Source organism: Calidris pugnax, unplaced genomic scaffold (genome assembly GCF_001431845.1).
Source record: "Calidris pugnax isolate Ruff unplaced genomic scaffold, ASM143184v1 scaffold60, whole genome shotgun sequence".
NCBI classification, from domain to species: domain Eukaryota; kingdom Metazoa; phylum Chordata; class Aves; order Charadriiformes; family Scolopacidae; genus Calidris; species Calidris pugnax.
In genome coordinates, this window is record NW_015090831.1 from 3,966,632 (window position 1) to 3,980,273 (window position 13,642).

General features: G+C 34.2%; 1 protein-coding gene across 1 annotated transcript in view; it reads left to right on the top strand.

Moving 5' to 3' along the window:
* Positions 1-13,642, top strand: part of LRP1B (LDL receptor related protein 1B) — a 618,836-nt gene that overhangs the window by 544,623 nt on the left and 60,571 nt on the right. The window contains exons 72-79 of the mRNA XM_014941128.1: positions 759-865; positions 1,785-1,917; positions 5,055-5,177; positions 5,711-5,833; positions 6,085-6,222; positions 6,739-6,873; positions 7,891-8,010; positions 10,293-10,534. Of these exons, the coding sequence (XP_014796614.1) occupies positions 759-865; positions 1,785-1,917; positions 5,055-5,177; positions 5,711-5,833; positions 6,085-6,222; positions 6,739-6,873; positions 7,891-8,010; positions 10,293-10,534 (1,121 nt within the window). The remainder of the gene's footprint in view (positions 1-758; positions 866-1,784; positions 1,918-5,054; positions 5,178-5,710; positions 5,834-6,084; positions 6,223-6,738; positions 6,874-7,890; positions 8,011-10,292; positions 10,535-13,642) is intronic.

Here is a 13,642-nt window from a genome sequence, read left to right on the forward strand (position 1 = left end):
CTTCTCTGAAAACAGCAGTAATTCTTGGCGTAATACTAAAGTGTCTCTGGGGGTTTCTTGCTTTTGGCGTTCATTCAAAGTTTACTAGTCCTTATGCAAAGGTTTTCTCTAGCAAATTATTATTTTTGATGTTATTCTTTTATTTCCTTTTCCGTGTCTTAGAAAATGATGTTTATTTTTGCAGGAATTTTCTGAAATTTTTTGTAAGCTTCATCTAGATGGGTGCAACTGGTAGAAGTCTATGACAAAACTCCCCTGTTTTACAATGCGCAAAAATATCCAGCTAAATTTTAACTAAAACTAATATATATTTATTTTAATTGTAATAATGTATGCTTTCTAAACCCATGGTTTCTTGTAAATTTATCTTATTTAATTATAAGCACTTACGTAACTTTAACTAAACCCTAAGCCTGTTTTAAAGAATACAATTCTTTATATTCTCATTTTTTTATGCTTGTTGTATGAATATGTGTATGTTTGTAGTTACCATTGTTACTAAGCATAAGGAAAACACAAAAAGAAATTTCTCAGTGTTAAAACACAGATATCCTTTCACCATCATTACACAATTTCCTTAGGACGCAGCAGTTCAGCTTTCTTAAATATTTCATCATAGTTTGCAAACATTTGGAAAAGCTCTGGTCAGCTACGAATACGTTTGCTCACTATGTTAACCGGCTGAAAACATTAAATTATAAAGCAACTTATTTATAAATTGCCTTTTTCTTAATGCTAAAATATGTGTTTGTAACCAGCATCTCCAACCTGCTCTTCAAGTGAGTACGTGTGTGCAAGTGGAGGCTGTATTTCGGCATCTTTGAAATGTAATGGAGAGTATGACTGTACTGATGGATCTGATGAGGTAATGACAAAGTTTCATTGATTACTTTTTTTACCCTACTGTCTGACATGAAATTTGTTAGCAGTTTTAGGTCTGAAAATAATTGAAAGGGAAAACATTTTGGGTTTTGGTTTTTGGTTGTTTTTTTTTTTTTTTTGCATCCATTGAACGCTGTCAGATAACAGATTTTTGTTCCCTGGTAGTTTCACTGCATTATGTTTCTTTGCTCTGTGGCCACCTTTCACAGTAGAGAAGTCTGTTTCCCCTAAATAAAAACCTGAGTGTGGTTCTGGGAGAGTTTACTTCAGGGACTGCTCCATATTGGCAGGAGGAACAAGTTTGTGTCACATTTGGCTCGCTCTGTCCTCTAGATTCACCCAACACAATCCTAGCAGGCACCTCTGTTGACCTTCATGCCATGCTCTTCCTACATGTTGCTCTGTTGATATCTTTTAAATAAATTATGCCTTCATGAACAACTTCCAGAAAAAAGACCAAAAATATTTGTTATTTCTCGGAGCCATAAGGGTGCCAGTCAGAGTGTGAAGGATGCCTTAGCCAAATCCAGGAGAAGACAATCCACTCTGGAGGTTTCTAGTCCTGATCAATATGAATATAATCTAGTTTGCACTAACTGGCCTCGTTTCCAGGCTTGTTTCTTGTAGGACAGTTGACTTCAGAAACATACATGTAGCCATTGTTTCCACTGCTGATACTAAGCAATGTAAAGAAGTAATATCAGAACATATATAATGTATGGTTACAATTTCACTTGGACTTTAGCAACTATTTAGATTACACATTCCATTGTCAGGCACAACGTTATTGTATTAAATACTTAGAGCACTAAAAAACAGTGGTGGTAAATTTTGTTATGTTTGTATTTAAGTATGTTGTTGTTTTGCTCTTTCATTAATACTTTATATCTGTATTCACACAGATGGATTGTGTAACAGAATGTAAAGAAGATCAGTTTCGATGCAAAAACAAGGCCTACTGTATCCCTGTCAGATGGCTTTGTGATGGGATCCATGACTGTGTGGATGGCAGTGATGAAGAAAGCTGTGACCAAGGCAAGAGACATTTTCTTTTTTAAAAGGCTTACTTTATTGGGGTTTGTATGAACATCCGTTGTAAGTTAATGGTACCCTGCCCATTCCAAGTGATGAAATGAAAGCTCTGTGACCTCTTTTGACAAAGACAGTAGAGCAGCTTCACAAACGATTTGGATGGCAAAACAAAACTTAGGTTGTTTATAACAGCTCATTGTTCCTTCTTTGTGTTTCCATCCCCAAGGACCAAAAGGTTGTGTTATTACTGGAAGCGAATTCTGTCTCATCAGAGAAATCGGTAATAAGTCCAGTTAATTTACACTTTATAGGCAACAATAAATTACAAAGCCATGCAATATAATGAAAAATTGCTAAATAAGTAATCTTAAGACCCCAGTTTTCTATTTATTTCCATGGAGATGAAATGTTGCAACTAACCAGAACCCATAAAACCACATTTTGAATTCTCACTCTCCTTAGAGAGCAGAACTATGCACATAAATTGATTCTCAAGAAGCTAAACACTACTCTCAGACTTCCATGCTTATGATTCAGATTCCAAATATGTTTTTGAGAAATTCATCTGTTGATCTAATTCTCGTAGTTGCTTCTGATTTTTTTTTTTTTTTTTAACTGGACCTTTCTTCAGCTACCAGGCAGTAGCAAAGTAACTCTGCACAAAAGTATTAGTAAATGTAGTAACTAAAAAATTGTGACAAACACAGAACTTCCCACTCAAATCAAAGATTATTTTTTTTAAAAAAAGCAAAATTTTACTGAGCATTTTGTCAGCTTCTTGGTTTTTTTCCAGAGTTTTCATCTTTTCTTTAAAGTCAGTAATTCTGTGTGTTAGTCATCTACAATCACATGGCATGTGTGTAACTTCAAAAGCATAATGCAGTACGATAATAAGGAATAACAATCAGAGATGATGCAAGCAATTATGGAGTTAAAAATCCTTCCTTTATTTTGTCATAAGTGTATTTAGCAACACTTACCAGTAGGGGAAAACAAGAGGAATTATATGGGATGATTGACTTTGAAAGAGAGACCAGAAAGTGGAGAAAATGGAAATAATATTCCAGAGATGTTTATATGAAAAGAGAAAAACATCGTATTTGGAAGTGTTGAAGAATTGATTGTTTTAAGAAGACAGAGATAAAGAAAGTTTTTAAAATCTTCTAGTCCTTTTTAAAACTGCTTTTAAAATATCTGGACTGTATCTCTTTAAAATCCAATGAAGTGTAAGTAAGTAGTAACACGTTTATTTTATCTGAAGCCCACATTATTCTTCAAATAGCATAATGGGGCTTCTGCGAACTGCAAATTGCTTATAATGCAATAAGAAGTCTTTTGCCTAGTTGGTTATTGCTATAATACTTTGTATTTATGTCACAATTATGATTTCTGTTGTAGAAATCTATTCTATAACAGAATTACGACAGGCAGAGCAATCACATGAAACAAATGCCAGTTTATCTCACTGATAAGTTTTTTTTTCCCCTCTTTGGAAATACAGCAAACACAAATGGAGTTTTATTCCACAGCATTCTAAAACAATCTCTGTGATATTTATCTGTAGCTCACTGTGCATATTTATAAACATAGCTCTTTTCAGTCTTATTATACCACTAGAATTATGGTTTTATTGTGATTGCACATGCTATTATTTATGTTCATGTTTCTCATCATAACGAATACTTGATTTTTATATATTTTTCCTTGGATGATAGTAAAGAATATTTCTGTTAATGTTCATAAGTTATATTTGCTGTGGGAATTAGTTGTACTTGGTAGCATAGTGTAAGAGTTCCCTACATATTACACGGTGGGTATTTCATGCAAATTAATTTTCTGGAAAAAAAATTAAGCCATTCTGAACCCTTTATAGCGAAAGAAAGCCTTCTGTTGATTTTAATGGGGTGTGAACAGGGCACTGATTGAATAAGTGAAACGCCACTGGAGCCTGATCTAAGTATTAGCATTGGTGTAATGCACTGAGGTAAGAAATGGTGAGAGGTTTGGTGTTATCATATAAAATTTCATTGTTTCCTCCTCTGCAGGTACACAGCTTTATTTCTTCTATACTCCACTCCTCCCAGGAAACTAGGAATCCAGTCACCATAAAAATGTGTTATATATAAAATTAATTTGAAGATGTTTTCATAACTTTGTTAATTGGTAATGCTAAAATTTAGTCATAATTTTGAAACAAAATGCCTTGTTACTGCTACACATATTAAAACTGAATCCAACTTGAACCAATTTTTAAAGCTCTAGCACTCCAGCTTAAAATATTTTCTTTCATCCTCTGTTCCTTTTTGTTAGATGATTCGGAGTTCAATCAATGCTGAAGTTACACAGAAGAATTTAATCTGCCTGCATTCTGTGTTCAGTAAATATCCTAATGAGAAATTGCAGAAGTTCAAAAAGGAAGAGACTGTTAGAGGTCACCTGGTCTTATCTACTCTGTGCCTACATGGCCTGATCTTCCCTAATTAGAGAGTTTATAGTTGATGGGGTTGTTACAAGCCTATTACTACTGAGCAGAAGAAAAAAAGGTGCCACCTCATGGCTAAGAGACTGCAGTCACTTTGTCTCTTCTGAACATCATGGGTGGCTCAGAGTGTGGGCACAGGTATAGGTGGAGGATCAGACATTCATTTGAAATAAACCTGGATTGAGGTGGCCTTTCACAAGTTTGACCATTTTTCTGTCTTCTGGTTTGTACCAGTATCCGATAGCACAAATCACTGATGTACCCAGCTGGGTAATTTCTGAAAGGCAGCATCACCAACGGAAGTGACAGACAGAAAGATAGTTTAAGCATCTGCTGGCTAAAGGCAGGGGGACCATCTGAGCTGGTGAGTTGTCAGTGTCTGTCTTTGGTGACTGCCCTTTCTAGTCAGGCCAAATAGGTAATTCCTAGCTAAAAGTCATGAAAATTGAAGTAAGTGTATGGTCAAGGCAGGGATTTTTCAAATGAGTATTTCTTTCTGCCTCTTCAACCCTTTCACTGGGGATTTGTTCATTTAGTTATTCTATGGGTGTCATTCTCTGCTGATATTTTGTCATAAGTGATCGTACTGGTTTTATCAATAATTGACATTCTTTCTGTTTTCCTGGGGTTTTTTTCTGTCATCTTTTCATCCTCCCAGGGGGAAACATATGTAGAGCTGATGAATTTTTGTGCAACAATTCCCTCTGCAAACTTCATTTTTGGGTTTGTGATGGCGAGGATGACTGTGGAGATAACTCTGATGAAGTCGCTGAAATGTGTGGTATGACATTACATTTTTCAGTGCTTTTCATGTAGTAAAGCAAGAAATGACATGTAATGTACAGAAATATACAAGGACATATGCATCTAAGCTTCATTTATTTTACTTTTAGAAGATTAGCTTGAAATGTGGGACATAATTCTTTGTTGTTATTGCTATTCATGCAATTTCTGGTAAGATATTTGTGAGAAATTTTTGTAGGAAATGCATAGATGGGAAAAAGTTACTTCTACATTGAAATATTCATCATCATTAAACTTCTGACTTCCTTTGTTTTATTTCTGTCATATTTACTGAGTCTCAAAAAGAAGTGTAATTATCCTTATCACACTAAATAATTTCATTCTCTAAATGAAGAACTTACAGTGTAAAGGTTGTTGAAGTGTTATCCCGTTAGTTACCAGAAGATAAAATCAAGTACCATTCATATGTAATGAACGTTGTGTGCTCTCTGCTTTGATAAAGACACATTAAAGAAGTTTCCAGAATATTAGCTAGGTAATAGCTGTTTTATTATTTTTTTTAATATACAGTAAAGTTTCCATGCCCTCCAACAAGGCCATACAGATGTAGAAACAACCGGGTTTGCCTGCGACCTGAGCAGATTTGCAATGACGTTGATGACTGTGGTGATAACTCGGATGAAGATCACTGTGGTAGGTGGTATTACCTTTCAAGGCATTCAGATCAAAGAAAACAACTTGACAAACTTTGTTACAAAGATCTGCTTGTCCTTCAGTAAAGCTTAACTGGAGATTAGTAGATCAGAATTTGAAATTGAAATTAAGCTTGACGTAATTTCCAGTTACTTAATGCTTCATGGTCATTCCCATTTGTATGTGTCTAAAATGATCTAAGAATCTTAAATACTGATTTATTTTTCTCTGATTAATTTTTAATTATATAGATAAAATCACATATAAAGCAAGACCATGTAAAAAAGATGAGTTTGCTTGTAATGATAAGAAATGTATTCCAATGGAGCTCCAGTGCGATTGGTTTGATGACTGTGGAGATGGTTCAGATGAGCAAGACTGCAAAATAAGTGAGTTTGGCTGACAAGATATGTTTTTGTGATTGTAGCAGAAAAGAAATAATTAACTGAGACTTTCATCCATGCAAAACCTACTCAGCAACACAGAAACTAATTAAAGTTATTTTTTTTTAGTTAAGAAAAGTTAATTTTATTTGACATACCATAAAAGGAAAGCAAATTTTATATCAATTCAGGTTGTAGTAGTTTTTAGAGTAGTTCTTGCATTTTTGAAGTTTAGCTATTAATTGTATTTTATTTCATATTTGAAACAAGATAAATTTTAGTGTTAAATTCTTGATGTGAAATGAACTATCTCAGTTAGATACTGTCAGTTTATATGCATATGTAGTAAATACTGTAATGTCACAAAATTTATCTTTTAACAAAAAGTCAAATTTGTTATTTGTTGTTTTAGATCTCATTTTTAACAGTTCTAAATTTGTTATTTGTTGTTGTTTTAGATCTCATTTTTAACAGTTCAAACATATCTATCAGTATTTTTTTAGACATTTTGTTTATGTTTAGGTGTTGCTGAGTATACATGTGAAGATAATGTGAATCCTTGTGGAGATGATGCATACTGTAATCAAACAGAAACATCCTTACTGTGTCAGTGTAAACCTGGATTTCAGAGAAACAAGAGGAACAGACAATGTGAAGGTACAGATCTTTCCAACATTCCTTGCTATAAATTATTAAGAGTCAACTGCATTGTCAATTTTCTATGCTGGGGAAGGAGATGCATATCACATGCTTTTTTTCCACGGAATAAAAACTGGTTCATAGCTACGGGAGTAAGAAATCAAGAAAAGCAACTGAAAGGATTTACAGGATGTAGATTTGTGCATTTTACACGGAGAGGTTATGAAAGGTTAACTTTGGTTGTGAATGTCAAAAGATTCATGTCAGACCATAAATGATTTTATAATTTAAGGGGTAAATGGGTTATTTAAGTTCTAGTAGATTATTTAACTGAGCAATTGGGTTTGGTGTTTAAATCAATATATGAGAATAATTTGAGATGCTTAAAATAATGAAGATGCATTAAAAACAATTGAGATGAAAATAAACAGATAGAAAGTAAAATTCCTTAGAAAATGTAGCTTTCATATATTTGATGCCACACTGGCCAGAAACAAAGACATGGTTGTCATGAAGAGTTGATTGAAATGAAAGAGTTGATTGGGGAGATAAGGTAAATCTACCTTCCCAAAGAGTGGGTTGTGAATTCATTTCCTTACTGGTGAGCAGTAACTTACAGGAAAAGTGGAGATCACGTCAATGGGACTTTGAAAGTGAATATATAAACTTCATTGTTTGCCTCGCAAAGGAGAAGGTGTACGCAGGAGCTTTTCCGGTAGGGGATAATCATGTATCTTTGACTATAGGTATGTATAACTTGGAGAATGAAAATGTCTGTTACAATTGATTTCAAGCTGTAATGATAATAGGTTGATAGAGGAAGGATGAAGAAATAAGGTAAAAAAATCTTTCTGAGATGTTGATTGCAATGGAAATAACATTAGTGATAACTGCAGAAGGCTTCCTTTTGCTGTTGCAAGATATACCAATGCTTACGAGTTCCTTTTATTCTTCTTTGTTCCATGATTTTCTGAACATGTTAAATAATACTTTATTATACTATAGGTATATAACTTACAATTCTTTTCCTCACAGATATCAATGAATGTATGGTATTTGGTGCCTGCTCCCAACACTGCAATAATATTAAGGGGTCATACAAATGTGCGTGCGAGAAAAATTATAAGGAGAGGGATAACAGTTGCATAGCAAAAGGTAAGGCTATAAAAATCAAAATAGAGAGACAGAATTAAATCATTTGTTACATACGTGGTTGGTAGCACTAATGTGTTGCATATACAATTTATTTTTAGATAAATATTTCTTGAATAGTGCACAGAAATAATTCTCAAAACCACTCAGATTTACCTTTCGTTTTGGTAAGCAGTAAATTCTTATCACTTCCATGGAAATGAACATCCGTAATAGGAAAGTCCATTTCCAACTCCAGCTTTCGCTGTTTACAGAAAGATATGCACAAATAAGAGAAACAGAGATTATATATTAGCAAGATTGTAAGCATTCTGGTGATGCTTTAGCAGTGAGAGAGAAGAATCAACTCTTTCCTAGAAACATGTTTTAGATCTTTAGGAATAAATTAAGTAGTGTTTGGAGTTAAGCCTAATGTTTTGCTTTGTCTTGTTGGGAAATCTTACAGAAGTCATTTAAGTGGAGATTTTCCAAATATAGTCACCTAAGGATGTACTCCTCATATAAATAGCTGACTAGATTATGGTCCAGTGAAGATGGACCATGCACACATAGATGTTATTTCTGTCTTTCCTAAGGCAGAGGGACTGCCAAAAATGGGGAGTAATAGTTAAGTCTGGGAACTATGTAACTTTTAAATCATTTTAGAAGTGAAACAAGCAATAATCCAGCTGCCTGAGTAAAGTTAACATAATCTTTATGAGTCTGCACCTGAATAACTGAAAGTACGATCATAGCATCCCACCTGCAATTTAGTGAGATATTGGTGTGAAGTTTGACTAATGCCTACACTTGGAGTCTTCGGTGCAGAATGTGTGACTCCTCATACATCTCTGTCCATACCTGGTGCACGATGGTGAGCAGTACCTGCTCTGGACCCTATGGCCAGTACACACATGCTGTGGACTTAGGTCCTAGAACCAGAACAGATTGTATCACTTTAATTCCAGTTCTTCCTTCTTTGTGGCACAACAATCAGCAGTATAGGTACACCCAGGCTCTGCAGTTAGATGGTCATAGGTTTCTTACATGCTTTTTCACGTTTTCTTGAAGCAAACTTACCATGGTAAGATCGCATTAATGAGTCGTTAGTAATTTGCTCTATATGTAATGTGGACTCTATCAGGATTTAGCATCATTGCTGAAGAAGCAGTCAGATTACAACATGGGAACAGTTACGAATTGAGGAAAGTGGCTTGTTATTATAGAATATACAGACATAATTCTGAGGTTTTATATTCTAAAAATCTGAGAATCGCTGTCTTACATCCGAATTTTTTGCAAGCCTCATTTCCATTGTAATACAGTTAATGTTTCCCTCTTTCCCTCATTGATACTGGCTTTCATGGAACTCCTCTTTCTTCTTGTATTTAGCAGGAGTGAGGGGAAAAATGGGTTTTGATATTTCATACTCATAAGGAGGAAGTGTGTTGGACAGACATTATTATAAGTTGATAGTTTGCAAATGCATGCTATTGTATCCAGTGAATATGAATATGAGATTTTCTCAAAACTTAATGAATAGATAGCAGGCAGCATTTTCTTATGAATAATGTACTTTACATCTGCATCAGGTTGGTAACTGGGTATCCATAAATACCATCCCCTTCCCAGGTACCCATAAATGTTCACTGTCTGAAATGAGGAGCTATGACACAAGTGCACGTGTTCTGTAGCAGCTTTGGTCCAGTTTGCTGGTGTTGCCGTCAATTTCAAAACTTTGCTGCCTTCACTAAAGACAGGAACATTTCATTTCTAGTTTCCAGCTCGGCAGTTTAAAATAACGCTTTGTGTACCTTTAATGTGTACATTTATGTTCCTCTAGACACAACATGCATATAAAAACATATACTTAAAATATAAATATATAAATTACTTTTAATAAATATATAAATGTAGTGATGTAAATATCCATTATGAAATGATGTTTATATTTATAAAATATAATTATATAAAAATAAAATATGGGTTTAATGCATAATAGCCCCCATTTTTGTATACTGCTTAAAGTGTTCAAATTCTTCTATTAAATACTCCTTAAAATATAGTCTTAGGTGTCACAGTGTAAGCTTGGAGAGCACTGAAGTAATATGAATTGGTATCAGAGTTTGAAGAGTTGCATTTATTGCCCAGAGTGTGAGTGTTTTTGCAGTCTTCATCAATCAGAAAAATAATTTTAACATAAGAAATTATATCAGATGAACACCCAAAAGCTACTTGAATGAAAATCACTGATTTTGCATTAGTTGACATTTACCTTATTTTTGTTTCATTATAATAATCCCTAGGCTCTGAAGATCAAGTTCTCTATGTTGCTAATGACACTGACATCCTGGGTTTTGCATATCCATTCAACTACAGTGATGTTCATCAGCAAATATCACATATTGAACATAATTCAAGGATAACTGGAATGGATGCCTATTTTCAAGGGGACATGATTGTTTGGAGCACTCAATTTAATCCAGGAGGGATTTTCTACAGAAAACTTCATGACAGAGAGAGAAGGCAAAGTAACAGCGGCTTGATAGTAAGTGATCAAAATCAAAGATTACATGGTACTAATTTATTTCAATTTACTTTTCTGTTCTGATTGTCTGTAATAACATGTAAGCTAAAATGTCCATCTGAGAATGATTTTATTCAAATGGTATGTATGTGTACTAATGCCTTTCCATTCAAGACTCTCACAGACTTGGTCAAGTCTCTAAGAGAACACAACTATAGTATTTTAAATATTTTTCTACAGAGAAATAACGTGTGAGAGAGAGTTGGAAAGGTTGTATGCTCTCAAGATTTTTTATTTTAAGAGAGAAAAGAGATGATGTAATAGATATAAATAAGCAACAGATGGTTTAAAGAAAGGTGTGAATTTCAAATCCTTGGAAAACAGGAAACATCGATGGGCCAGAGAAAAGCTTGATTTCTATAGTGACCATATAAACAATAAGATTGGCAAAGCTATGACAAACATTTCAAATTAGAGAAAATAAGTATATGTTCCTTTATATGTTGAACTGCATAGTATGTAGTTTTGCACTTTACATCAGAAATGCATTTTTTTTTATAACCGAGGGCAATTTCAAGTGCTCTTGACTTGAAAATAAAATAAATGCAGATTGATACTCATTTTGTCTAATATATTTCTACAAAATTCTCAAGGAAGTGTTAGTGCTGAACTAAAGATAGCAATGTGTTCATTATTAGAAAATAACGAATCTGTAGAGTCTTGTGAAATTCAAGTGTTGGGGTTTTTAGTTGTTATTTGTTGAATTTGTTTCTTTTTGGTTAATTTGCAGATGCCTTCTGCAAGGAGAAGTGTAGTCTTCTGGCACACAGCCTCTCTAATGGATTTACACTTTCTTACAGGTCCATAAAATTGAACATAAGCTTCCTTGAGAATTCTTCATACTCTGGGGGTTGAAATTTTCATAGCTGATTTGACTTTGTCTCCCTGTTTAAACTAATGAGGATGGAACGTTCTTAGAAGTGCTATTATTTTTCTGAAGTACTGAAATACATTTTGCTTTTCTCATCTGTTTCACCATGACGCAAGGATACTTTCTAGTCACTTCAGAGTATTTTCCCAGTATTATCTCATTAATACTCAAATATTATTGCCTTATATATAACTGATCAGTAGGTTAATTGGTTTTATAGTGTTGCTTTAATATTGTCACTTAAATCTGGTTTTGAAAAGCTTGAGAATTCCTTAAATTTAACCCAAGTTTTTAAATGGATAAGTTTTCAATGGTTACATTCTAACTTTTATATCTAGACTTTGATATGTAAATCAGGACAGTAAGCTTCAACAAAGTCACCTGCATTTTCAGGTAATTACATTAATGCAAAAATCCATCTCAACTGAAATTGCTCCATGGAATTAGCATATCAAGAGCCTTCCTTGGAGAATTACTTTAAGCATCTCATGTATTTTTCTGTGAAAAGAGGTTTAAGCTTGGTACAAATTGAAGCATTAAAGGAAATAGTAAATATCAACTCTTCAGAGTTTATTGACAGATGCAGGAGAGGATTGTGTTCCAATCAGGTTAAGATGGTGTAAGTGAATTGGTGATAACTGGTACAGCTGTTTACGGGTGTAATCCATGGAGAGAGACGTATAGTTTACCTGAGGTGAATATTCAACACAGAGTGACTTGCCACTTAAACTCAAGTGCTGTTTTTCATGGAAGAAGACGCAAAGCTGAACGCTAAAATAATTGTACTGTATTATAATACGAAGAAAAACGTAGGTTTTGTAATGATTCCAGTCAGTATATTAGCAGCTTGCTCCAGACCCACTGTTCTGAGAGCTTAACAAGGACCCTTAACCATTCCTGTGATATATCCCCCTATATACCCCCAGCCTTTGCCCCAGGGCCCCGTCCAATTCAGTGCATCACTGTGAGTAGAAACAATCTCTAGTCTGATTTCTCTAATTGGCATTACTTTATGGTTTTACCTTAAAGCTATGTCTCTGTGTGGGTGGAATTTATGTACTTAGAATACTCTCTCTTTCTGGAATCAGCTGGTTGGAATTTTTAAGTGATCGTGCTTTTCTAATGCAAAGGGTGGTTTGGTGAACCATTGCATCTACTGAGCTGCTCCTCTGTCAAGGAATATTTTCTGTTTTGACAAGTAAAAGTCTAAAAGTTTCCTAGTATTGCTGTTTCACATTTATTTTTTCTGTTCTAATAATATGTCATTAGATAATGTATTTTTTTTAATGAAGGTATGTTAGGCAACAAATAAAGCATTGGTTTACTTTATTCTATGCAATGCCATAGCAAAACTGTCTGTAAAGTAAATGGAGAAAATATTTCTTCACATGTGCTTATGATATAAATTAGATTTGTGATTTAGTTTTCCTGTGTTAAAATGCTAAGCATTACAAGGGGATGAATTCCTGCTGCATGTGTAACACATTGTCTCCAGTTAAAGCGCAACTTTAGGGTTCAAAATTTTTCTGTAATGTACCATTATATCAAAGTGGTTTCCAAATCCAAGCTGCTCTGCTAGTGCAGCTTCTTTTTTTTTTCTCTCTTGCTTTTTTTTTTATTTTTTATTTTTTTGCAACAGGCAGTAGTTTTGATCAAAAGTCATCAAGCTGACATGGTCTGTAGCTGTGCAGAGACTACCATACTATAAAAGGCGATTAGACTTCAAACCCCAATTTCTCTAATCAGTTGCAGTACGTTGTATTTAGCATCAAAGTGGGCTGAAATAAGTGTAGAAAATATTAATGTGATTTTGTTCCTGTATTTTCATCTTTATTCTGCATGCAATATCATTCTTTAAAATTAACATAATCCAAATAAGCTATTAGGTAAAAGCTCATTTACAGTAATTTTCCTAAACGGTATGAGAAGATGTATAAGACATCAGAAATATGATGTAGCTTGGCTGAAACTTAACGAACACAACTGAGAATTACACAGGCAAAGCATCAGCTAGCGTGTTTTATTCTCTTTTTTTTTTTTTAATCTCTTGCATCAGGTGGCCACTTTCCATTTCTTCTGATTATCTCCTTGTTCATTTGATCTTTAATACGCATCCCAGCATTTCCCTTCTCCTGTAGAGTTGAAAAGAATGAGAAAGGGTCAGGGTTAGTAAGCAACCCAAACTTTTTCCAGAATCT